The 27403-nt window shown below is 48.3% G+C and overlaps 1 protein-coding gene across 1 annotated transcript in view; it reads left to right on the top strand.

Annotated features, from left to right (window-relative positions):
- nrxn2b (neurexin 2b) overlaps positions 1 to 26121 on the top strand; it is a 655074-nt gene extending 628953 nt beyond the window's left edge. The window contains exons 22-24 of the mRNA XM_064325221.1: positions 9257 to 9579; positions 17425 to 17503; positions 25663 to 26121. Of these exons, the coding sequence (XP_064181291.1) occupies positions 9257 to 9579; positions 17425 to 17503; positions 25663 to 25967 (707 nt within the window). The 3' untranslated portion in view covers positions 25968 to 26121. The remainder of the gene's footprint in view (positions 1 to 9256; positions 9580 to 17424; positions 17504 to 25662) is intronic.
- Positions 26122 to 27403: the final 1282 nt, after the last annotated feature.

Raw genomic sequence — 27403 nt, 5'->3', positions numbered from 1 at the left:
TGTGGAAGAATGTCCACATTCACAGACAATGCACCCCTTTCCTTTACCCCTTTAACCCCTCCTCTGTTTTTTTCCCTCCTCACTCGTCATTCTTTTAATTCCTTCTTCTTCTCTCCCCACCGTCACCCTGCAGCTCCCCACCGAGTTTCGCTCTGCAGCTAAAATCGAGTGCTAGAAACTCACCAACAACAAAAAAAAATAAAACTATGAAAGTGCCTGGCTTTGGTATCGCAAAGAAAAACACACGCCCGATTACGCATCAACCGGAAAAAATTGATTTTCTTTTGCCGCCAAACATCGGCGGTTTTTTTTGGCAGGTGAGGTGGACTTAGCCCTCAGCCTCCTGAATCTCATCCACTTTGAAAGAAAGTAAGCCAGTAAGCCAGACTTAAAAAAAACTCCCAGCAATAGATGGTAATTACTGCTCTGGGGAGAGCAGTACATCCTGCGATCGTTAAAATGGAGGACGGGGGGGTGTTTGGGGACGGGGGACGGGGGGGGTATGGCAGTGTTCACTTCAATTGTGTGCAGTGTCTGCAGGCTGTAGGGTTCGGTGTTTAATGACTTGTAGAAAGAAAAAAAAAAGAAATCATTCTCGGTCAACAGGGAGCGATCGCGCTCTCCCGCTCGATACCGCGAGCGTATTTCAGCTCGGAGCGCATCGACGCGGTCCCGCCTCAAATCGGGTCCGGAGGACTCATCTATCCCACGATTCTCGTTTCATCCCGGTCCCACAGGGCCACTGTGTGTGCGAGCGCCGTCCCCCCCGCCACCCCTCGGCACATCCGTTTGTCTGTCCGTCCGTCCGTCGCGTGTCAAACCCAGCCGATCTCGGTCCGACCCGCCCGACCAATCACGGCCAGATCAGCTCAGGAGTGCTGCAGTGGGGTGGGAAGGAACGGCATTACATCACTATGGCGACCAGCTGCTGCTGCAAAAAAAAAGACTGTAAACCAAACCCGATCAAATATTAATATTCTCTTAATATTTAATAACAAGACTGTATTTTTCTATTACACTCCCAATTTGGCGCTCCCGGGTTTTGAGAGATGTTATGCCCTGCACATAATATGCCTCGGCAATATTCCTATATACATGAAGACATTGAATGTATTCCACAATATGTTTATACAAGTTTTATTTTTTAATGCCGTGTTTTAATGCGTTGTGTTCAAAGCGCCTTCCCAAAAATACAATAACAAAAAAGCCCGTAAACAGAATATAAATTCTGTTTATAGAAAATATAAATAATAAAATACCTGTAGAAAGAAAATTTAAAATGAAGTAAAATGAGATATCGGCACATACTTTTTTATGGTCTAATATAATATGTTGCACAATCTATTGTTTACTGGAGTTGAGAATATAAAGATCTGTGAAAACACGGTGACCCCAGAACTACAGAACTATAAGCCATTTAGCAGATGCAGTCGCCCAGAACAACGTACACAGCTTGCACACCATCCGTTTAAACAGCTAGATATTGGCCGAAAGCTAGTTGTGCTAGCTAACTTGTCCTAGCGTACACCAGCAGGGCCCCACCTGGGAATCAAACTCACGACGCCCGAGTTGCAAGCCCAAGTTTGCTAACCGTTTGCTCCGCGCTGCCGCCCGTGACTGCAATGTCCTGCTGGGGAAAAAAGCCAGGAGTGAACCCTGGCTGGCCCCCCCGGTCCTCCCCCAGGGAGGATGCGCCGTTTCGCCGTCTAACAGGTCGCTATGACGACTGTACACCCCCTCCTGCCGCTCACGTGCCCGAAGGCAAGGTGCGTTTCGCGAGGGTCGCCTTCTTTTTGTCGAACGCTATTAAGCAGCGCCGCCGCGAAAATAACCCGCCTGACTGCGAAAGCGGAGCGATTCATTACGAACGCCGTGCGCGAAGGCGATAACGGACACCCGCTTAATAATCAACTTTGTCAGCTCTGCTCGTCTGGAAGAAAAAAGAAAAAGAAAAAAAAAGACAGCGGAAGCTTTGGCGGTTGATATCCCGGGTGAAATCCCGTCTGGAGAAAGGGTTGGAAAGCTACCGTCCAGTTTTAAGCGATGGCCTCGCTATGGCCCCCTTGTGGCCTGTGCTGCTATGTCACTTGAGATCACTCATCACCATGATCGTTCAGCCTGACTGCCAAAAAAACCTCTACCTTCTATGAAACTTGGCTCAAGAGAGGGCAAACGAGGGAAAGAACAAATGTATCGCTTCCACCCAAGTTCGGTTATGCCAGCTGCCATTTATATGCATTTTTAATCACACTTGCAGTTATTCCATAGCTACGCAACGTATCCCACTACCCGTTAGCCTAAGACTGCCTAGTAGTTTCTATACCCGTATACTGCACACGCTCAAACAATGCAGAAAGCACACACCAGGGTCGCCAAGCTAATTTAGCACATAGAACCGTTTATTTTTTTATTTTTTGAGGTTAAATCAGGTCAGAAACCGTTACACTGAAACACCGTACGGACTAGCAGAAGCAAAATTGCAGAATTCCATGCAGCGAATTGAACTACTCTAATACTTCAAAAAACAGCGGGAAGCTCGTCTCTGTTTTACATTGATACTCTAATTTTCTTCTTCGCTCGGTGTTTCACGCGGTCTGGTATCCACGGTTACACGAGGAGGTTTTTGCGCATACCAGCGCGTGCTGGGAGAGGCGCTGAGCGTCAAACGCACTTCTTAATCAAACTCTGACTGCGAGCGGCCCTAGCCTAGCTGAACAGATGGGCACTGGAGCCAAACCGCGATTCCAATCCATTCATATTTTCAAACTGACCCCAACCTTGTTCGTAATCGTAACCTAATGTGACTTGGTGGTTAATTAAGCCGTATAATTTTTCTTAACTGCCCTTTCGCTGTCGCCCCATAAACCGCGTTCTCTAGCCGCTGCCGTTTGGAAACTTTTTATGACGTCCCATATTAATTGGTGGAGGAGATTTAAACCTCCCCCACAGTTGTGTTTTATTTATGACTTTTGGAGCTCCTTCTGAAATGTAGTTCATGGTCGGCACTGTGTGAGGGTGTGTGTGCATATTAGTGTGCTTCAGGGATTGGTTGTGAGTGTGATTGATTGTGTTTTATTGCTTGTTTGTTTTCTTGCTTGTGTGTATATGTGCTTGTTTGTTTGTTTGCGTGTGTGTGCTTGTTTGCTTGTGCATCTGTGTGTGTGCATGTGTGTATGTATGTGTGTGTGTGCTTGTTTGCTTGTGCATGTGTGTGTGTGTGTGCTTGTTCTTTTTGCTTGTGCGTGCTTGTGTGTGTGTGTGCCTGCATATGTGTGTGTGTGTGTGTGCCTGCATGTGTGTGTGTGTGTGTCCCAGGCATATAGCAGTCCTTTCTCCTGGGAAATTAGCTGTGGCTATGTTTGCTCATGGAAAGAAGCAGCCACACACAAGACTTAGGCCCCTAGACAGCACTGTCCCTTCTCGCCTTGAGCCCTTCTCGCCCCCTGCTGGATCACACAGGCATTGCGCCTCACATCATCCACCAAATGGCAGTTGGTGGATTAGCGGGGCCGCCGTGGCGCTCGGCAACACGGCTCCCCGAGGCCCTGTCTGAGCAGCGACCCGCGATTACCGCCGGCTCATCTGGATCACGGCGCTCTGTGGCGAGCGCCTTCACCCAACCGTGGAATCTGTCTCCAGGTCAACAAAAGACCAGCTGACATATCATCCACTCCAGTGGCTCGGAGCGCAATGCGACGAGCCCCCCCCACCCCACCCCCCCGACTACCAGCAGTTTAGCTCCGAGATTAGAATAACACGAGCTGGAAATGTGTCAGAAACGAAACGCACTTTCGCCTTCTCTCTCTCTCTCGCTCTCTCGCTCTCTCTCTCTCAACCGCATTACACATTCACTCTCACCTCCTTTTTACACATTTAAACTCTTCCCTCTCTTTTTCACTGCCTGTTCCTCTCAGTTCTCTCTCCTGTTTTGCCTTCTGTCTGGGTTTTTCTCTCTTGCTCTCTTGCTGTTCCTCCTTCTTCACCCATCCCTCTCTCTCTCTCGCTCTCACACACACTCACTCACGCACACTGCCACCTGCACACTGCACTATGCAGCGTGTGCCCATTAAAAACACGGTGTACCATCAGTACAGTTTTTCACTCATAGAGGTCCCCATAGAGCTGTTTCAGCTTCTGTGATGAGCCGCTTGCCATTTCTCAGGATAATAAGTACCTGCTCCAGCACTATTGATTCAAACCCTCTCGTTGCCCAGGTGCAACCCTTGAAACTATTGTAATGAACATATAATAACAACCCTTATATATAGTAATAAGCATGTAATTACAAAGTAATAGCAAGACTGCCCCTCTCCAAGCAGAAGATTACGTGGGATGTAAACAGTTGCTGCAGCCATTACATTGCTTTCTGATATTTCTTCGGTCTTGCGATTTATCTTGCAAGAGCTCCTTGGCAAGGAGAGGAGTCCTTCTTCCCCAAAGGTATTGATGATCTGTCAGGAATGCTTCATTGCGTGTGGCTGATTGAGAGATCACCGCTGCGGAGGAGTCCTCCAGAGGAACGCATTAGTCGGGGGGGGTGGGGGGGTGGGGGGTGGGGGGGGGGGTTGTCATTTTTTATTTTCATTTCCAAACGAGAGGGGAAGACACAGGTGTGCGGCCGAGGGCGGGCTGAGTTACCGCAGGAAGAGGAACCGCGCTTAGGAACCGCGCCGGCCTCCACTGGGAAGGAACGGTCCGTCCTACCCACAATCCCTCAGCGACGCACGCGTCCGCCACCGCTCTCCGAATCCTCGATCAAAGAAGGGTGCCGAGGCAGGAAAGAGGGAGAAGGAAGTGTAGCGCGCCCAAATCCCAAACCACGTCACCAGCTTGTAAAGCTATTCTTTTTCTTTTCTGCGCTCTCTGCCTACCACAGCTCTGCATCTCTCTTTCTCTCTCTCTCTCTCCCCCTCTCCCTTTTCCACTGTCTTTCTCTCTCTCCTTCTCCCTCTCCCTCCCTCTTGCTCTCTCCCTCTCCCACTGTATCCTGCTCCCTCTCCCTCTCTCTCTCCCTCTCTCTCCTTCTTCCTCCCTCTCCCTCTCACTCTCTCCCTCCCTCTCCCTCTCCCTGTTTCTCTCACTATTTTTAATTTTCGTGGTGCTATAATGGCATGACATCAGACGTTATTTCCAAAGCAGAGGTGACAGACGCTGAGGTTTGCTCTTCGTTTCAGCGCACTTGGTATCCGCTATAAAAATTAACGGAAATTATGTGGCTCGTGTGCGGTCGTAAAACTGAAATCAGGCGTATTCGGGATCTAGCGATGGGATCGGCAAATGTAATAATGGCATGATGAAGTTGAAAAATGCCAAAATGTACATGTGTAAAAATAAAGTTAAAACGTAAACAGTCGTGTAACAGTGATTTTTCTAACAGTCATGCTTATGGAAAAATACTGTGCACAGTGCCCTAGGTGCTCTCTCTCTCTCGCTCTCTGTCCCTGAGACTACCTGTGCAGCTCGCTCACCTGCCCTCAGGTAACGGCAGTGCACATCATTACGGCCCCTCCCTTCCCCAGGGTAGACCCTAAGTGTCTAAAAACAGTCACTTCTTTGAATGTGGGGATTGTTCATAATCGTGAAAATGGAAACGTCTCAATTTCTAGTGTTTTCCACACGGTAGGCGAAAGGCCTACCAGACGCTGAACTGTGAACATTTACCATCGCTCTGCTAGCCCCGTCTACGCTGCGTCGAAAATGATATCCTCAAACACATTTTGCTATTTGAGGCTCTAAATTTGCAGTCTCCTTCTCGCACGTAGCATGGCACTGATCTTCATGTCATAGGTTTATTTATGTACTACTTAGCAAGCTATGTATTAGCAGCTGCTATCAGTTGTTGTGGCCCTACCGACTTGGCCCCGGCTCCTTGTTGGCCCAAATGTTTTTGTGCCCTTGTGTATGCGAGTGGGTGTGGAAAAGAGCACCTGTTAAGTGGCTAAATGTAAATGTAAGTGTGGAGGGTGCATCTCTACGTGCTCCACACCTGTCTCTCTCTGTGACCGACGCAGCCCTGACCCTCTTATGACCTTCTCAGCCGAGAGTCTGTGTGTCAGGCGGCCATGTTGTGGTCACCCTTTTGCTTTCCCTCCAACTGCCGATCCCGCTGTCCGTTTGTCCTTTCTGATTATGTTGCTGGAGCTCAGGTGTGTGTGTGTGTGTGTGTGTGTGTGAGAAAGAGAGAGGGAGGGAGAGAAAGGAAGAGTGGGAGAGAGAGAAAGAGAGAAAAAAATAAAGAGGGAGGAGATGAGAGAGAGAGACTGTTCCCAAGGGACCCAGTTCGTCCACACAAAGGGACGTCACACTCACTCTAGAGTGAAATTTTACTTAATTACTGAGAGCATCTCAGCGTGTGTGTGTGTGTGCGTGCGTTCGTGTTTATATGTGTGTGTGTGCCTGTGTTATTTGCTGTTTCTGTAATGAATGCAAAGGCTGTCACCTCAGCCAGTGCCTGTGTCCATTAAGTGGCCATCGCCCTAAGGGCCGGGGAGAGTCTGGCCAATCCAGCGGTGCCGCCTCCCCGATTGGTGCAATAAATCGCGAGCCGCTCCACTGAGGGCCGTGTGCCAGAACTGACCAATCGCGGGCCTCCGTCCGGTTCTGCCGCATTAAGCTGTCTGATGAAGGCAGGAGGGGAGGGAGAGAGACAGTGAGAGACAGCGAGAGAGAGAGAGAGAGACAGTGAGAGAGAGAGAGAGACAGTGAGAGACAGCGAGAGAGAGAGAGAGAGAGAGACAGTGAGAGAGAGAGAGAGAGACAGTGAGAGACAGCGAGAGAGAGAGAGAGAGACAGTGAGAGAGAGAGGGAGAGAGAGACAGAGAAATAAAGGAGCCAGATAAAATGGGTGAAGGGGGGGCATTCTGTCTCTCCCAATCGTGAGGATGCAGGTTTGAGAAAGCGAGGCCCCTCTCTCAGCGTGACATCACGGCCAACGGACAGGCTTGGTGAACTCATCTCAAAACGGACAGGTGGGGATTCAGTACTGAGCGCGATTCTGCAGCAGTGGGCAGAGTGAGCCTTTGTCCTGTCAGGGGTAGGATGAGGTTCACGTCTGTCGCTCACTAGCAGATGTTGGCTTTTTTAGCACTGGCTCAGCCAATTTAATGAATTTTAGCCTTGGGAAATACTTGTGATATTATCCAACAAAGGTATCGTTTGTAGCATGAGCCAAGGAAATAACACTGCCGTTGATACTAAAAATAAAAAATAACAAACCTTACTCAAGTTACACGGAGTCGGGAATATTAAATTTGTGGATTTATCGGAAAATGACACCGTGTATGAGAGCACCCTCGCCTCGGGGAAGTGAAGCTAATTTCCTGGCGGAGGCTATCGGGCTGAGGGAAGCGGCCCTGAGCGTGTCCGGCCGAGCGAGCGTCCTGTGACACGGGGAGAGGGAGCCGCAGCTGCCAGCTCTGATAGGGCGTCTGCAGCGCGCCTGGGGACACTGCCACTCTCCGGGATTAGTCGTTAACCCTTTAAAGGCGTGAGATCACAAATGTGTGGTTGGAGTGTTCTTAACTGAACATTCTAATGATGTAACAATCGTAACTGGTGACTGAAAGCAGTGGAGTTCTAGAACACTGACATAGAATTTTGAAAAAACATTCCAAAAAAGACTGCTCTTCAAAGGGTTAAAGAGGACTGCCCACCCCACCTCTCGAGCAGAACTACAGGTGATCACGAGGGTGGGGGTGCTTGATTTGGGTGCAGCGGGGCAGGGGGCTCAGTGGTTCACTCTGTCGCTGTGGCACTGAAAAACTACACTGAGCTTGAAGCATTTGCCTCCTCTGGTCAGGGTGATTGAGCAGAATGACGGACAGACTGACACACGGACGTGTGGGGATCTACAGAAATGTCAGATGCATTTAAAAATGGTCGTTCTTTAATTCTATGGCCAGTGTGTGTGCGTATGCGTGTGTGCGCGCGTGTGTACACGTGTCTGTACGTGGGCATTCTCAAAATCAGTGGGGTGATTTGTCCTGCCATCTCTTCTTTGCTGATGTGTTTCCTGAGTCCACCTGAGCTGTGAGCTAAGGTGAAATTTAGAGGGCCTGGCTGGTAACTTGGGATGGTAACCATTCCTCCATGCACCCGAGGAGGATGTAACCGGGACATTTCGTGTCCTTTTCTCCTCATTGCGCTTATTTATAATTCATTTGCAGTCTAGAAAAGAGACAGGAATGAGTCACCGTAACTTATGAAGCCGGTAATTATCCCAGCGCGGAGGATTCTGGGCCGAGGCGGAGGGTCAGAAGGGCGTGCTGCTCCCTTTCGCTTGTTAGCCAGCAGGTCGGTTGCTTGTGTTCTGTGAGCCCACCGGGGGGAGCACAGCCGGGGCAAAGCACGCCCGCACGAGAGGGGTTGCGAGTTCCGTGCCTGTCGGGGCACAGCGGAATCTTCCCGCTTGAGGTTGATCGGTCCGTGAGGCACAGGGTCTGCCCCTTCCCCAAATATAATCACTTCATTAAGTGTCTCTTTAGCACACGCCCGCCAAAAAAAAAAAAAAAAAAAAAAAAGAAGTCCCACAATCCTTGTCTCCCCGAGATGGCTAACCGGGGGTCAGAGGTCACTGCTGGGGTTTCCCATGAGCGGCTAAGTGCCCTGAGGCCCTGGCACGTTGCCTAACGAGGACCCCGAGAGAAGAGAACGCGGAAGACGGGTCAGGAGAATTAGGAAAAAGTAGAACAGGTGACATCAGCAAAGAAGGGCTGGGGGAAGGGAGGTTGGAATCCACAGGCCCTGGTAGCACATAATTACTGAATCTCTCAGATTACACTTCCTCGTGCGGTTGGGTGATAATGGAGCACTGAATTAAGCAGTCCCCCCTTTTCTGAAAACAATTTTCACATCCTGTGAACGGTTTGGTAAAGTAGCACTCGGGGGTTTCAAAAAAAAAAAGGGGGGTAGTTGGAAGCCTCTGAATGTATTCCATCTCTGAAAAGAACACTTCCCCTGGTCGACCGCTGCCAACTCCAATCGCAGCGGATATTCAGTGCACCCGGGGAGCTGATTCAGTGTCGCTCCTGCGCTGCGAGGTCCAGTCTTCTGAAGTGTTGCCCAGGAACAGTAGTCATGTGATCCAAGCCACCTCCCCCTCTTATGCGTCATCCAAAATATGGAGAGAGAGAGAAACTGATGTGACTTCCTGGTGCTCTCGCTCTCTCTCTTTCTCACTCCCTCTCTTCCTCTTCCTCTTCCTCTTCCTCTCTCTCTCTCTCTGTATCTTTCTCTCTCGTTCTCTCTCCCTCTCTAGGTCGACAGTTGACTATCTTCAACAGCCAGGCGTCGATCAGAATCGGGGGGCGCGACAGGGGTCGACCGTTCCAGGGCCAGATCTCGGGGCTCTACTACAACGGCCTGCAGGTGCTGAAGCTGGCGGCCGAGGGGGACCCCAACGTGCAGGTGGAGGGGAACCTGAGGCTGGTGGGCGACGTGCCGTCCGTCCTCACCACCGACACCACCTCCACCACCCCCCTGGCGGACATGTCCACCACGATCATGGAGACAACCACCACGATGGCCACCACGACCACCCGCAAACAGCGCTCACCCACCATGAGGGACAGCGTCACTCAGGTTAGCATGCGGCTAAACACACTCACTCGCTACCAGGTTAGCGTGCGGCTAAACACACTCACTCGCTACCAGGTTAGCATGGGGCTAAACACACTCACTCGCTACCAGGTTAGCATGGGGCTAAACACGCTCACTCGCTACCAGGTTAGCATGGGGCTAAACAGGCTTACTCATTAGCAGGTTAGCATGGGGCTAAACAGGCTTGCTCATTAGCAGGTTAGCATGGGGCTAAACAGGCTTACTCATTAGCAGGTTAGCATGGGGCTAAACAGGCTTACTCATTACCAGGTTAGCATGGGGCTAAACAGGCTTACTCATTAGCAGGTTAGCATGGGGCTAAACAGGCTTACTCATTAGCAGGTTAGCATGGGGCTAAACAGGCTTACTCATTAGCAGGTTAGCATGGGGCTAAACAGGCTTACTCATTAGCAGGTTAGCATGTTTTTTTACATACAATACGGTACATTTACACAGTTGGATATTACACTGAGGCAAATCAGGTTGAGTACTTTGCTTGAGGCTGAATTAGCAGCACCCCAGAGGGGAATCAAACTCACAACCTTATTTACAGGCAACAAGTCCAGTTTCCCAATCATTATGTGACATGGCTGCCCGAAAAAAAACTTCCAAAACTTCCAATCGCTCACAAGATTGTTAACAGTCAACATAAAAGCCAGCGGTTCGAGGTCAATTCCATTTCAATGCATTCAGTTCAGGAAGTAAATTTAAATTCAATTCACAGCTTGAAGAATGTCCCCCTAGAACAGTAAGGGATGCTTTTCAATTCAGGGATTGAGTTCCTGTTCATTTCCTGGGTTGACTGAATGGAAGTGGAATTGACCCACAACTCTGAAATAAATGTCAGATACAAAGCAGCCATTTTTTTCTTTATTTTCATTTGACGCATTTGACAAGAATGTAGCTATACTGGTGGGAGCTGGTAAAATGAGGGCAGAAGATGAGAATAAGGAGGGTGTGATTTTGACACTTCCCATATTTAGTTATGAATCACAAGCAAACAAATATGTAGCCACCCTGCCCTAAGCTAGTAGGCATTTCTCATTCGCCCAGGATTCTTGTAGAATACACTTTCCAAAAATCAGCTGATGCAATGTATGAAATAATTTATTTGTTTTATTTTTATTTGCAAAATTCATAGTGAGCAGTCTAGAGACCTACAGATCACATACACAGAGCTGGTGCTGGAATTTACAGTGGCACAAGCTGAAACAAAGCAAAAAAAATTTGGCCGGCAAAAAAAAAAAAAAAAGGTGTTGCCAGAAAATATGGCCCTTTATTTCCATCTCGTTATTATGCCACTGTTTGCGGTCGCTGCCCTGAAATGTCATAATTTATGGGCAAACTGCGGATGAGTGCAGTACATGCTGGTGAAAAGAGCAATTAGCCTGCAAAGAAAAACAGCTATTATTCTTAGCAGCTGCTTCTTATCGCCGTTAACGATGTCCTGTGATCATAGAAAAGTGCCTAATAAGTGCTCACTGTGTAGCCGAAAACACCACGTCCCATGCGCTGCAAATTATATATTATTTGCATTGCATTGTGGGGTAATGTATGATGCTTTATGTTCAGGCCTTCGACGCGTCTAATTTGTCCTTTATTTTTTGGAAAACAGAATCGCGGTTCGATGCGATGTCGCTGATTCAATGCAGCTGCTCCTCGTGGAGGACAGACGCATTTGATGAAATCCGTTCTTTCGTACTTTGTGTTTTTTCTTGGCTCCTGAAAAGAGCCACACGTGTTCGCTTCTGAATGTGAGTCATTGGATGTAATGACAGGCTCAGGGAGTCAATGAAGAGAGATGTTTAAAAACAATGAAGTTAAATTAGATGCATTTAGCTGTGCATTCGTGTGCCTGTTTGATATGTGTACAAAGCCCCATTTTTCATATGTGTCTCACAAGCTCAACCCAGTACCACTCAAACAGCCCAGAAGTGCACACCAGCCTATAATTACAAAACACAACGAGACGTGATGCGCTCGTGCGAAGAAAGACATGAAATATAATTCAGTGTAAATGAAGGGCAACCTGTGGCGAACAACAAACATTTAAACAAACGAGTGTGTATCAGTATGAGAAATACGCATAATTCAGCGGGTTTATAAAAGCGCATCTCAAAAAGAAAAAAAAAGGAGGAAAAAAAAAAAAACAGTTTTTCCAGTTTTTAAAGTGATAATTTTTTCACGACACTTTCTCCGATACAGACACGGTGCAAATCATGAGTTGCATGTAGTTTTTTGGAATATGAAAAAACGAGCAAAAGTGTCTCCTTCACATTGCAAGGTGGGGGGGCTCCGTGTGACTTCCGGTGCCAAAGCATCCGTGTCCAGCTTGACCAAAAGAGGTAAAACAACAGGTCGCAGGGGGGTTGAAACATTTATATATCCTTCTTACCTGTAATCGTAAATATTACAATATATTTCCCATCAGTGGCGTCACTACGGTTGGTGTCTAGTGACGCCACTGATGGGAAATATATTGGAACATTTACGATTACACGTAAGAAGGATATATAAATGTTTCGACACCCCCGACCTGTTGTTTTTACCTCTTTTGGGGGGGGGGGGGTCCGAGTCTTAATTAGGGGGGTCAGACCCCCCGTAATTCGAACCCCGTCCGTGTCCGTGTCAGTGCAGCCTGTGAACGGGCAGCATGCCTGCCTGCGCTCCCCTGCGTCGATGGCACAGGACGATCGCAGCAACGGGCGCTCTTCAACGTGATTGGGCGTTCCAAAGGGCGGGGCAGAAAAGCATCAGTTATTAAACAATAATGAACTAGCAGCGTCCGTGGTCTCTAACTAGCGCTCGCTAAGTTCGACTAAGATAGACAGTGATAGAACTTATTGTCCGTAGGAAGTTCCCTTAGGGAAATTCAGTTCAGTGAGTACAGCACATAAGAAAAGTTCAAGTTAACATCACATCAACATGAGATAGTAACAATAACAAAAAATAAAGAAATAATAAAGAATAAGTGCAGCGTTTATAAAATAGCAGCGTTGTTCAGTTAGTGCACCTTCTGGCCGTCAGCGAATGGCGAAAGGGACAAGATGCCCGCCAAAGCCAAATCGAGCCACTCGAGTGTGGCCAGATGAGTGATGACCTGTCCGTCATTGATGATTGATGTCCTGTCAGTCATTGATGAGTGATGAGCCTTTCAATAAATTAGATCATGAGAACAGAAGAAAAAGTGATGACAAGAACAGGCCATTCAGCCCAACTTGTTCTTGTCATTTTTTTCCACCTCCTCTTTTTTATTATTATATTCTTCTTTTTTTAAAATAAATGTTCAGCGAAGCTGGCAATATAAAAACCATCAACAAGCAATAAAGATAAGCAAACCATGAATTAAAAAAAAAAACATAAAACAATCAATAAAAACGATCAATCAAAAAAAATTAACCCTCAATAAAAAAGCGATAAAACTCATTACAGTAAAATCAATAGAATCAATAAAAAAATAAAACAACTGATGAATAGGTAAAAGTTAATAAATAGTTAAAACAAATAAATATCCAAATTAAAGACATAAAACTACAACATTTGCATACTGTTATAATACACCCTTGGACTGAGGCACTGTTCTCCCTCTCTCCCTCATTCATTCCACAATTAACAAGACCAGGTCAAACCCTATATGGCTGGACCTAAAGTAGTCTGTTCTGTATTGGCTAAAGTTTGAAAATGCGTAGCCTGGCCACTGAGACGATCTGATATTTTTCCGTGCAGACTCTGCGTCCGCAGCGCTAACCGTCGCTGTTACTATGCACTTGCGTTGTTGTCCCACTCAGAAAGCACACGTCTGCTGTAAAAGTCGAACCCTTCACGTAGGTTCGTAGACTCATTACGTGAAATGAAATATTATTGTCCCTGAGCCGTTCTCCCGTTCCTGCTTCCCTGCGACGCGAGACGTGGCGGCGTTTAGGCGCTAACTATGTGCTAACGATATGAGTCACGCTCCTGACTTTTCCCCGCATCAGGCGCCATTATGAAAAAGAAACACCTGCGGATTTTCTGATTGGCTCCCACAGACCCGTTACTCGGCTGGCAGGTAGCTGGGAAGAGTCTGAGGTAACGCTAGCCAGACGGTCGACCCGCCGCACTCTTTTTATATAACCTGATTCTGTCCCAGCGAATAGAAGGTAACAAACCCCCCAGAAAACCTGTGTGGTAAAAAAAAAATAAAAATAGAGCTGAGAGCTGACCTCAATCGCTGCGATAAACTGTCAATGAACTGACAGGACCTGAGGCCTAGAAATCACCACAGAGAACATGGCTGTCCTGTAAAAGAAGAAGAAGAATAAGAATGATAATAATAATAATAATAAGCCAGGGTGAAAGATTACACTTCTGTTGAACACTTCTGTTGAACATAGTGCAACTTAATTTACGGGTTTGGGTTTTCTGAAATACTTGCATTGTGATATCGGTAGGAATTTTCAGGAACGTTAAACGGTGCGTGTCAGTTGCAGTTCTGAAGTGCACCGCAGTTCGTTCAGGAGGGGCTTTCCTACAGCCCTGGAAGAAGGTAAAAAAAGAGAAAAAACAATTAAAGTTGATCATCCACAGCGAACTTAATTAAAGAAATGAACATCACTTGGCGTGCGACAGTTACATTATCCTGTAAGAGGCTGATCCCGCCCGCACGCTTACCCGCGTCGCCGACGGCGACAGAAAGCCAAGGAGCAGAGACTGGCGCCCGGCGACTTATCCTGTCGCTCGGGATGGAAAGGCGCTCCCATCTCTCTCTCTCTCGCTGTCTGTGGCTTCTCCCATCGTTCCTCAAACTGATAACACGTTTTCGGAGGGCTGCTGTTCGCCCTGTTGGTGCAGGGGTGTGCTTGAGCCTGCATTGCGGCCCCCGCATCCTGGTTTGAAACACGGGGCAAGAAACAGAGGGTGGGGAGGCGGGGGGGGGGTCAGCAAGGAGGCGTCAGAGGAAGACAGTTCATATGCACCTTTGACGTGCAGTGCCCTTTTTGGCCAGCAGGGGTCAGCAGGGAGTGATGGTAGACAATTTTGGTCGCCCAAGAGAAGAGCGATGATAGACAGTGTTTCTGCTGCCGGCCGCAGTCGGCGCTGGCGCGGGCCGGACTCGATCCGGGGCCGTGGGGCTCGTCCGCGCACCCCGGCGCGGCGCCTATACTCGAACGAGCCGCCCAGCAGCCTACCGCCGTGCTTTTAACAACCACTTCCTGTCACACGTGCATTAGCCGCAGCGTGTCTACATCGGCATTTCGCGCCTACGCGAGCCCTCCGACAGTCTCACAACTCTCCGTCACAGCGGGTCACGGGGGAATGGGGGGGGGGCAGTATTGAGTAGAGTGGGGGGGGGGGTGGATTTTGCGCAAGAGCAGCCGCAGTAATTACACTATAAATACGGCCAGACAAAGCTAACGCTGCAGCGCCGTGTCTTTTAATGAGAGCTCTTCAGTTCCACTGAGCGTCCTGGACATTAGAGACAGTTTATAAGAAGCACGGAAAAGTGAATGAAACGTATTTTCCGTAAAAAAACAAACAAATAAATAAATAAATAAATAACTTTTGTTGTCAGTGCTGAGAGCAGTTCGCCCCTTGTGACGCCTTTGATCCTGGCAGGTAAAGCTTTGAAGGTGAAATAAAGCTTTGACAGTGCCTTTTGATGTTGGCTGTTTCCCCCCCACCTCTCCTGGGACACTATTATAAAACCACATTAGGAAAGTGGAATCATTGTGCCCCCCCCCCCATCCCATCCCATCCCTTCCCTTCCCCTGCATGGCCCACAGTTTGGAGCTGGTTGAAAACATACCAAGTTCAGTGTGTGTTTGTGGCACGACATAGGGAAGATGGCGAGGGGGGGGGGGCGTTCACTCTACCTCCATTTTGGGGATTGTATCCCACAGATTGTATCCCACATGTCTGCTTATACTATTAGTCATGGAATACAGTGCTTCATTTTGCATGGGGTGGGAACGGCCTTTTCATGAGCTGAGGGTAATTTATTTAGATTGTGCAAATAAATCGTGGCGCCGTCAGTCGAGAGGCAGGCAGACTTATTTATGGCAACAGGAACAAAAAAAAAAAAAAAAAAGAATCAGATCACCCGGTGTGACTCTGCTTGCCGCTGGTGTTTAAAGTCAGTTTATATATAACAAGGTCAGTCTAGACAAACGCCTCGATTTTTACGCCTTAAATGAGCGTCTGTGACTGTTTGGAGTTAGCAAGTGGCGTAATATTTGGGGAGACAACCTCTTTTTGCCGGAGTGCAAAAAACTGTCATTGTGACGTGGGACAGAGCGTATGACCTCAGAATCCCCGACCGTCCCCGCCCCCCCGCGAATATCGCCTCGCGCGAGTCATAATGATGCAGATAATGGCGCTGCATAAAATGTAAGTCGGAGCTATTTCAGCGCGAGGCGGGGTTATTATGGGCTGGGAGAGAGAGCGCGGGCCGCCCCGGGCCGCCCGGGCTTGTGATTAGGACTGTACGCGACGGCGCTCGCCGCCGAACCCATGCAGTCCGTCAGCACTGGCAGTTATTTTCGAAAACTGCGCTTTCAATCACGGTTAATGTGTGTGTGTGTGTATGTGTGCTGGCAGGAGGGCTGAGAGAGAGAGTGAGATGTGTGTTTGTTTAAGACATGATGTTTATTTTCTTTTTCCTTTTTTTGGCTGTGTACTCTGTACAATTTTAGATTTGCAATCCAAACAATTCACACATAAATTGAAGTGAAGTGCGCATTAAGGGCACTTTTTATGCACTTTGGCTTCACCATATAGAAATTACAGTGCTTTTTATATATGCCCCCCCCCCCCCATTTCTGGGCACCATAATGTTTCCCTACCACTGCTCAGGTCGTTTCCTGCACCTCTTCTAAATGTGTGTTATGATAAATCCCGACCATACAAATAATATTTTTTGCATATTGTTTAGAGTATAATGTTACCTTTTAGATGTTCACTTTTGCCATTCTATTGTTCTCGAACCCTTTCATTGATATTCACTAGTTCCCCCGGTCCTCAGTTACCCTAACAAAACCCCATTATACATGAAATAGCCTGGAAAACACACACCATTTATTCATGCTGTCATCGTGTCCGTTGTTCTTATTCTCCACCTCAGCTTTGAAAGTTCCCCCTCTATTAGTATTTAGATTTATTTATGAGCACTTTGGGCAATATCTACAAATGTACTGCAGCTCCTGCCAGTAGTGCAGCAACCTGAGAGAGAGGGAGGTTTCTAACGGAAACGGGACAGAACAGATGGAGCGCTCGTTTTGTTCCCGACCTGTGTGCGGGCCAGGTGACGCGCTGGCTAGCGTTTGCGAATGGCGCATCGCTGTAGCGCAGCGATGAAAATAAGGTGCCGTGTGGGAAGACCGGAGTCAACCGAAAGCGCCAAAAAATAAAAATAAAAAAGTGAATTTTAAGGGAATAAAAATGAGATCCCGCTGGATGGAGGAGTTTTGGTGACTTGCGACCCCCAGAATTCAGACAAAGAAAGACAGTACTGCAGGGGGGTACGCGGCCGCCAATCAAAACGGGTCGAGAGGCCAGAAGTTAATCTGCGGGGGGGCGCCGGCTCATCGTTCGCTGTAATGTTGTGTTGGAGACGTTTCCCCCGCCTCATCAATTCGCAGATGAACACGGACAGAGCCTAATTCGGGTTAAACTCTTATCACTCCAGATAGCGGTTACAGGGTCTTTTATTGTGGCTAACATTGCTTAATAATTACGTTAATAAGGTGGGACACATTGACGTTGCCTTTACTTCAGGAGGCTGGAACGCCCGGGTCTTGGTGTTTGTCCTCACGTGTCCCCCCACCCCCACCCCCCCCTCCTCTGTTTCAGAACACCGACGACCTGCTGGTGGCATCGGCGGAATGCCCCAGCGACGACGAGGACCTGGAGGAGTGTGAGCCGGGAACCGGTGAGTCCGTTCGGGCGGTTCCGCGGTCCTCCATTGCGGGCCCTGCCCGGTCCGACAGCAGCCCCCCCGGGGCCCACTTTGCCGTGACTTCCGCGTGCAGCTGTGATTGGCCGCGCCGCACACCTGGTCCCCCTTTTCCCACACCAATCGGTGACCACTCTGTGCCGTCCAGAGGACCAGTTCTTAGTCCTGAAGGGACCAGCTGTGACGTGATTGGCCAGATTTTCTGGCTCAGCCGACAAAAAATGATCCAATTGGGTATAACACTGAACTTAAGCCACCGGCAGCCTGTTGTGGGACAGGAACTGGTCACTGGTGTTCCGGATTGTTCTGCACAGTTAACTTCCTGCTCAGTGCTCATCAGGCGAACACTCGGGCAGAGGGAGGGTGTTTTAGCCCCATGGTAGTTTCGTTTCAGGGTACATTAGCTGAAATGTAAGATTTTATTTCAGAGCAAGGTGAACCGGCTGCCTGTTCGAGAACCGCCAAGACTGATCATGCAGAAAAAGAAGCAAATTAGGATTTCAACATCTACATTCCGTGTTTCTTTTCTTGTTCTCTCTCTCTCTCTCCTAGCACTCAGCTAGCACTGACTATGGCCTACAGTTTTAATTGAGGATTTTATATTTGAGTCTGACATTTAAAAAAAAGATCTGATGTATGAAATTTTTATATTTAACAATATAGAAAATATTTCAGTGATTGACAATTGAGAAAAAACATAGCATTTTCACATACGGCTGGATGGAGAAGACATGACTACCTCTCCTGAAAATGCGGGTTAGTTATTGTGAGTGAGAAGGTTGTGGAATAACTGGGTGCAGGGGTGCCACCAGGGATTTTGGGCCCCATCACCCCAGAAAATCCTGTGTTCTAATATTTTTAGAGGGCCTTGGAATCACTCTAACCCCCACCACCCCATTTTGGGGGGTCTATTTGACCCCTTTCTGCCACGACTTTGTGTTTTATGCTGGTGCACAGGTCCAGCATCAGCTTGGCATAGGCCTGGCATGGGCGGCTGTGCCCTCCGATGATTCTCCCAGCGCTTTTCTGGTGTAATCTGTTCACTTGGGGCCTGGTTGTTTTTCACCTCCATCCTGTCTGGGGAGAGACATTTTTTCCAACACTGAACACAACAAGACAACCCGAGTTCCCCACAGAGGAGAGAACAGGAGCAGGGATGGATGGATGGATGGATGGAGGGAGGTGGGGAGGAAGGGAAGGAGGGAGACACAGAGGGAGACGCGGAGAGAGGAACAGTCAGAGTGGAAAGAGTAGTGAGATGGATCACAGTCAGAGGTCAGAGGAGGAGAAGGGAAGAGTGAAAAAGGGATGCAGGGAGAAAGAAAGGGGGACAAGTAGAGAAGGGGGCGGAGGCATGGGTATGAGAGAGAGGGAAAGAAGAGAAGATCGAGACGATGGCAAAAACAGAAAGAATAAAGGAAGAGTGTAACAGAGGAAGAGACAGAGAGTGAAAGGTATGAAAATGATAGATGGGGAGAGAGAGAAGGAGAGAGAGAGAGAACACAGTTGTCTCTCTCTTACAGAGTCGCAGCTCTAAAGTACGGTACGGTTGAGATCCGCGTAGCGTCGGTCTCTGGGGAATGAGGACGTAGCCGTCAGAGCGGCTCAGACGCGGGAATCTCCGGGTTCCCTCCCAAACGTGTAACGGCCTCTCTGCCCGCTTCCCTACCCAGGGGACTAATTAATCTTTGCCCTCGTTAGGCTCCCCCTAACTACATCATCCAAAAGAGGGCTGGATTTTTTTATTTTTTTTTATTTTAATGAGCTGAAATAAGAACGGAATGAACGCGAGAGAGAATCTTTCTCTAAAAAAAACCAGATGGAACACGACCACGCCCCCAGCCCCCCGCCCCCCGCCCCCCACGCCTCCCGCACCCCCTGCGTCAGCTCAGGACAAAACAAACACAATCGCAGTGCACAGCAGACAGAGAGGGCAGCGCTAAATTAGAAATTAAATTACTGGTAAACGTTATAAGCTGCGCACCCCTGCCAGCCTGTGCAAGGTCAGGGCAACTTATAAATGAGTTTGTGGACAGCGGAACATGCTGGAACAGAGTAAACGGTGCTCAAACAGCAGGCTGGAAAGCCTACTTTCTGCCTGTTAATAAAGGAGGAAAACATGGTCAAATAAGAGAGATATACTCTGAGACAGCCAAGACAGACAAACTCTATGTTACACACACACTCACACACACACACACACACACACAAACAGCATGACTGGCTTCCTCCTATGGTCCCAGTTATCTCAAACACACACACACACTGATGTGTGCATGCCCATACACACACACATACACACACACATGCACACAAGGCCATCACCCAGCAGGTGCCTCCTTGACTTTAGTGTAGCTGTTGTGGTACAAAGCATCAGATTATTGTTTTTAAAAAGTACCTACATCAGATTAAATCTGTTCGTAGCAAACAAATAAATATTTGCCCGTTCCACCAAATAACGAAAACTCTTCTCCTTATCTCATTCACGGCCCATCCTTGTCCCCAAACGCAATCAGCGTCATAGCCATCACACCGTGAAACGCTGTTCCTCCCCATCCCTGACCTTTGACCTCTCAAAGGTAAAATCGATCGGAGCCGGGCAGAGGAAATTAAAAGCTGCCCGTGTCAGAACAGCGAAACGGGGCACATGCAAACACACAGGGATTAAACAGAGGGTTCCGGTTCTGACATTCTCCCTTTCACCTGCAGGGGGCTCCATCACCCAAACCCCTCTTACTTGCCTTCTTACATTTTTTTATATCAATTATGTTGCAATTAAAAATAATAATAACACTAGAGATTCAACCAAAGTATTTGGTGTTACCCTAGTAACAGACTCAGTGCATAACTATACTGGCACATATTTCTGTTTCTCCAACATAACAAGGTCAAGACTTTTTATTTCGCCAAAATAAAAACAACATCCGTTATCTTTCAGAGTGAATTTCTGAAACTGCTGGTGAGATCACGTGATCCGTATTTGAACTAAGCTGAGTACAGCTGAGGCTCTTCCAGTCTTGTATCAGTACTGATCAGACTCTCTCAAAATGGGTGAATATGGAGTGGCAATTAACTAGCCAGGTCATGTGACCAGTAGTCTCCTCTTTAATAATGCACTCGCCTCAGTGATTTGAGATGATGTCATACGCGTAATACATGCGCAAAAACGTGTATAAATTATAATAATGATAATAGTTATAATACTAATAAAAATTATAATTAGGATAATAAAAGTAGTTTGTTGTGACGATCACAGAAGTACACGTAGTGAAAAAAACATGGACGGACTATTCCAGACTTTCTCCTGGTGCTCCGTTTTCAGGCGGTTCTCGAAGCAGCATGAGGTCCCTAGCCGCTGAACGAGGTGTGGCTTTGTTGAGGTTTGGAGTGAAAACCTACAGAACAGTATATCCCAAGAGACGGGGTTGGTTTTCCCCTGATCTAACATGATCAAAACAGGTCACGCCCTACCAGGGACCGGGGTCAGGGCCAATCACAGCTTGCACACGGGGAAGCGGGGCGTGTCCTTGTGATTTGTGTGTGAGGGAGGAGTACTGTCCCCCCGCCTTCACCAGGGCCTCCTCCGAGCCGGACGCGTCCACACATCCGCTGAAGCGAAGGAATCAGAGTGGTGGGCTTGATTGGGCCGGGGCTTGTTAGATGAATAGAATAGAGCAGTGGTCTCCAACCATGGTCCTGGAGAGCAACAGGGTCTACTGGTTTTCATAGTGACTCTGCACTTCATGAATCAATTAGAGCAGCTGTGATTACACGGTTAACTCAACTCACCTGGTGTCTTGGGTCTCAATTGGGTGCTGATTTTGAAAACAAAAACCAGCAGACCCTGTAGCTCTCCAGGACCAGGGTTGGAGACCACTGGGATAGAGCATAAGGGTAGATGATGATCTATGCAAGCATGCTCCTAATGCACTTTAGAATTTACCATCGTAGGCACAGATCAGGTGAGGCTTCTCCTGGTGTCGGACCTCCCCTGCCCGTTCGACCGTCCTCTAAATTCCCTGCAAGTGGAGGGCCCCCTTGTGGCCGGAGGACTCACTTTGGAACGACAGGCTCGCTAGCGACCGTCGTAAATGACAAATAATTACATTCAACATTCAAACAACGATTCAACAAGTCAAATCCTTTCGAGGGGATAATATTTGCTTTACATTTACATATTTCCGCCATTACGAAGATGCTGTTATCGAGAGAAATTTACACGCGTTTCTTTTCTTTTTTTTTTTCTCAATTCAATCCATTTACGCGCCGCCGAATAGGTTTTTAAGTACCCCCGCTCCAGGGTGCGACAGCCGGACCCCAGCAGGGCTCGGATATGTGAGATGCAAGGCCCTGTTCCCGAACCCCTGTGCTCCACTGCCCCCCTCCTCCTTTGCTTCTAGCAAACATACATTTTCCGGGAAACTGTACCAGCAGGGAGGCGTCCAGTGTGCTTTAGGGAGCCAGATGCGCAATTAGTGGTTTGCAGGTTTGAATCCTGATGGCAGTGGCGTTGCTCTTGGTTGTATCCTTGAGCATGGCACTTAACTCAGCTTTCGTAAATATCCAGCTACACGTCCATTTTAAATAGAAAATATGCAAAATGCTATGTAGCTCACCCTGGTATGTATGTAAATGCATTACATTACCGCCATTTAACAGACGCTCTTACCCAGAGCCAATTTACACAACTTGTATTTTAACGCCATTTAAAATATAACGGGATATATATACCATTATCCATTTATATAGCTGGACGATGTTTACTAAAGCAATTCAGGTTAAGTACCTTGCTCAAGGATGCAACAGCAGTGGCCTACCCGAGAATCAGTAAGGCTGTCTGCAGTCTTTAGATCACAAGCCCAGCTTCCTAACCATTGTACCTTTATAGTACACTGCCTTTATTTGCATTAAAGTACTTAAGTATTGTACAAATCGAGTGTCCGTTTTACTGTACGGGTAGTCAGATGATTGCGATCTGGGTCCGCCCGGCCAGTCTTTCTGAAAGGCACAGACGCAGGTGCTCCAGCTTATTCTAGAAACTTCCTCGCCTCCGCCAGAGGGAAGCTCACAGATAAGAGAGCGGGGCCTTGCTTATCTCCAGCGACGAGCTGAGCGTATCTACGAAGCCGCAGACCTGGAAAACGTACTCCCCCCCCCGTCCTGGATCGAACGGTCACACGCGCGTTCGCTCGGCGCCCGAAAGGAGAGGGAAGCGATCCCAGAGCGCGCTCATCTTCGTCTAACTTCCGGTTTATTCACCCGCTCTCACTTTAAATGAGATCTGTCTTCCTTCGCCCGGCCCCCTCCCTCCCCCTGCAGTGACAGGTAGGGTTCAGTGCTCCCCCCTCAGACGCCAACTCACCATCACGGATCGCCTGATCGTTGTCATGGAAAAGCGGCCATTTTGGCTGCAGCAGGTTTCTTTCTGGGGAGGGTGTGGGGGGTGGGTGGGGTGGGGAGGGGTGGGGTGTCTTAACTTCTTAACACTTGACTAACCAATTTCTTTTCAAAAGTGCTTCTCGTTCTCAAAAGTAAGTATATCTCTTGCTAGGGCTACAGCAGCCAAGTTCTAGTAGTGATCAAACTGTTCTGTGTCTTCTAATGACGTTTTATTTTTTTTTGAGAGGATTTGCAAACCTTTATGAATAACCACCCTCACATGAAATTCTAAAACTGTGGAGCTTCTGGTTCTGTTGTGTGTGGGGCGTGCAGTCCCATTAATGCTAGGTCTCAATTTGGGGGGGGACCAAGACAGCCCAAAGTTTCCCTTTCGCCCCCAACCCTGCCCCCCCTCGTCCCCCAGCCCGTATCCCTGCTAACTGTTAGCTGTGCTGATTGACCTCATCTACATGGAAAGGAATCTCAGAAAAAAAATACAGACATACATACATACACACACACACACACACACACACACCCACAGTATCCACATTCATTCCATGTATAGTATTATTCCAAACCCAGTACATTTTTAATGACTTATAAGACTAAGAAAATAGGTCATAATTAAAAATAATTGAATTCTCTCTCCCCCTTACCTTTCCTCTGTGTTCAAAATGAAAATCATTTCTCTGTTAATTAACTAAAACATTATTATAGACTTGCAGGATGTTCTCCAAAGCAAATCGTGTCGCAATGTTGCAAAGCAGTGCAGTTTTAAGGCTCGATATTCTTGACTGTTTTAAGCAACTGACCCCATATTACGAGTATTATATATATATATACCTGCTGTAGGCAGTCCTGCAGTTGGGTACTGTATACAAGTGCTCCAAGTTTACTCTTAAGAGAATGTACCAGTTTAAGGTTCATTTTGCTCCAGAATTTATTTGTTTTTTGATCTGTATGATAAATTGCACATTGTTTTAAAAATGTTTTCGCGCAGAGCCGCTCGGTAGGACGGTTCCCGTGAGATGAGTAGAATATCCCCCCCCACCCGCAGAGCGTTTGGGCGCGTGGTCGCTGGACCGCGGCGAATGAGCCAAACATTACAGAGACAGCGCAGGCCGTGCTGATTTCTCAGATGAAAAAGCGGCGATCTGTGCAGCGCCGTGATAACGTTTGGTTTAAGAAAATTAATTTTAATGCCCTCCCACCAAAGTGTTTTCAATGCTTGCTTCCAGGGAAGGTGCAGCGTTACTGACGGTGCATTCAAAGGGAGGGGTTTTCACATTGTACTGGGAGGTTATTGAGTAGTTTTCTGTACTGGGGGAGATCATGTGGTTGGCAGGTCATCCAATAATCTCTGATTGAACCTGTTTGTTATTCCAAGATTAAATAATTAAAAGTAAACGGCAACAGCATCAATAACAAGAAAGAGAGAATATGTTGACATTCTGTTAAAACACACACGCACACACACACACACACACACACGCATACACACATACACACACACACACACACACACAAATGAAGTATAAAGAAAAATACATTTTAAAAAAGGCAATGGGGGGAAGTTGTTTTTTTTTCCTTTCCAAGAACAATCTTACACAGCTTTGTTTTTTGTAATTTTTTTTTTCATGCTAAAATCATGCGGCCAATTTGTTGATGTAAGTGACCTGAACTCCGTGGTTTGCTATCTTATTTAACCAAGCAAAACAAAGACAACTAGGCTGAAGAGTAGCCAGAGAGCCCAGGAAGTACCAGATAATAGCCGTTGAACTGTTTATAGTAGTCCTTAAGAATTTTGTCTAAGTACAATAGAAGTGTACTTATGTAAGTGTTAAGTAGTCAAGGGATAAACTGTAGCTTGTAGATGTTTCCTTTTTAATACATATATATGCCTACATACATATCTATATATCTGTTAGCAAGCTGAATGTAGTTAGCTTATCTCCTTAAATAGAACACTAGAAACTAAATTGAATCTAACTAGCTGTATAACTAACCAGATTGATAAGTCTAATAGTGCTGTTCAAATGAAGGCCTTACTGTGCTGATGTTTTTCTTTGGACTGTTGCTGTTCCTGTTTGGTCCAGAGGGGGCGCTCTCAGTGCACTACTGACGCTCTTTTCCTCTGCCCTCTCTGTTCTTGTCCTAGGAGGCGAATTAGTGTTGCCCATAATTACAGTGGACTCCCTAGACCCCCCGTCTATCGCCACTCGCTACCCTGTCATTCCCCCGCCCCCCACCTACCGCCCCTTCCTCACCCTGCTCGAGACCACCAAAGAGTCCCTGACCCTGGCCAACGGCCGGCCCCCCTGCCCCCTGGACCAGGAGGACTGTGAGGACCCCATCGAGGTGTCCGCCTACGGCTCGGGGGAGATGACCGAGTCGGACGACGAGGACTATTACAAAAACTCGCCCCTCGTCACCGACAGGACGGTCCTGCCCCCGCCCCCCGCCGCGGAGGGCGGGGTCCAGAACCCCCGCGACCGCCACTTCTCCCGCCCCCCCGACTCCCACCGCCCCCCCTCCAGCACCCCCACCGCCAACCCCGACCAGCTGGCCCGCCACAAACCGGGCAGCAGCACCGGCGGCGGCGGCGGGGGGGGCCGCATCCCCGCCGGCAAAATGAACACCCGCGACCAGGTGCTGCTGCCCCCCCCCCCCCTCCCGCGACCCCGACCACGGCGGCCGCCACCGGCACGCCCCGGGAATAACCTACCCCCCGAATTTCCACCATGTGCCCACAGCCAACCCCACGGCGCCGGAGCGGGGCCCCCCGGGGGCGGTGGAGGTGTTCCGCGAGTCCAGCAGCACCACGGGCATGGTGGTGGGCATCGTGGCGGCCGCCGCCCTCTGCATCCTCATCCTCCTCTACGCCATGTACAAGTACCGCAACCGCGAGGAGGGCTCCTACCAGGTGGACCAGACGCGCAACTACATCAGCAACTCGGCCTCGCAGAGCAACGGCGCCGTCGTCAAGGAGAAGCAGCCGGGCACGGCCAAGACCGCCACCAAGAACAAGAAGAACAAGGACAAGGAGTACTACGTCTGAGACCGGCCCCCGGGGAGAGACGGAGAGAGAGGGATGGAAGGGAGAGAAGGGAGGGAAGGGAAGGGAGAGGGACAGAGAGAGAGGGACAGAGAGAGAGAGGGAAGGAGGAGGAGAGAGGCGCACGGGCCATGGTATTTTCGGAGCAATTCCACTTTCACCTCAGCCATCCCACTCCCCGCTGTACAATCTTCCACGGTCGCCAAAAAACTCCTCCTTCCCTGTTTCTCCACCCCTCCGCCTGCTTTGATGGAGAGAAAGGGGGAGGAGTCGTAGGAAGAAAGGAGAAGCTCTCATTCTTTGTTCATTCAGATTCCCCCCCCTTATTTTGGCATGTGCGCCACCCCACCCTTCACTACCACTTTCCCCCCGACCCCCACGACCCCCCCGACTCCACTCCAGCCCCTTTCATCTTCAATAAATTTTCTTTTTTTTCTTTACTTTTATTTACTCTTTTGAATGCAGATTGACTTATGCATTCCGTTCACTGACTCACTTAATCATGCACCATTCTTTCTTTGTTTTGTTTGTTTTTCATTACAACTGTCATCCAACATCTGTTTCATGCACAAGCTCACATGCTCATCTTCTCAGTGAGTACAATGCCGGGTTGGCATTGAAGCGTTAGGTGGGCAGAGAGAGAGAGAGACCTCGAGACCAGGCAGGGTTCGTTTGTGCCAAGGGCCACGCCCATTTCCTGTATTTCGGGCAGAGCGATTCCATCGCTGTTTGGAGAGAGATATTCGGGCGAGAAACGAGAGGATGTGTACAAAGCCGACCGATAGCGGTGAGAGAAATAGGCACAGAGCTTTCTCACGAGAAGAGCCTTCGCTTTGGCGCTGAGGACACTTCCTGTCCAAACAGGAAGCACAGAGACAGGCAGAAAAGAGAGACTGGACAGCAAAATTCCTGGCAGAAACACACACAGGAGGAAGAAAAAAAATATAAACTAGATCTTGGATTTTACACAGCTCTGCCACATCAAAGTACTGCCAACAACAAGTGTCAAATAGCCTAGCGCGTTAGCTTCTTTGTCCTCTCTCGCAGTCTCTCTCTCTCTTCCTCTCACTCTCCCATTCTCTCTCTCTCTCCTTCTCCTTGTTCATGGTGCTAGGGAGCTGATGCAACGTTATCCTGCTGTGTTTCGAGCATGTAGTATTCATTTATGAAAAGAACATACAACTGTCTTCTGTGCAAAAATCAAAAATAAGCGACAGCGTTAACAAAAAAAAAAAAAAAAGTACAAAAGTGAGCACAACTCAAAATCGAGGAAAAGTCTACATTCAGCCACCAAACCTCGAGGCCAAAATCCTGCTCTGGCAGCGCTCTTCGATGTCCAATCGGGCTCTTTGTCGACCTATCATCGAGCCCAGGAGGAAAAAAAAAACGTGTTTCAGAACTTACCTATCACAGAAAAACAGACCTGCAGCCGCAAATGA

This window comes from Anguilla rostrata, chromosome 3, assembly GCF_018555375.3.
Source record: "Anguilla rostrata isolate EN2019 chromosome 3, ASM1855537v3, whole genome shotgun sequence".
Taxonomy (NCBI): domain Eukaryota; kingdom Metazoa; phylum Chordata; class Actinopteri; order Anguilliformes; family Anguillidae; genus Anguilla; species Anguilla rostrata.
This window is presented reverse-complemented; position numbering and strand designations above follow the sequence as displayed.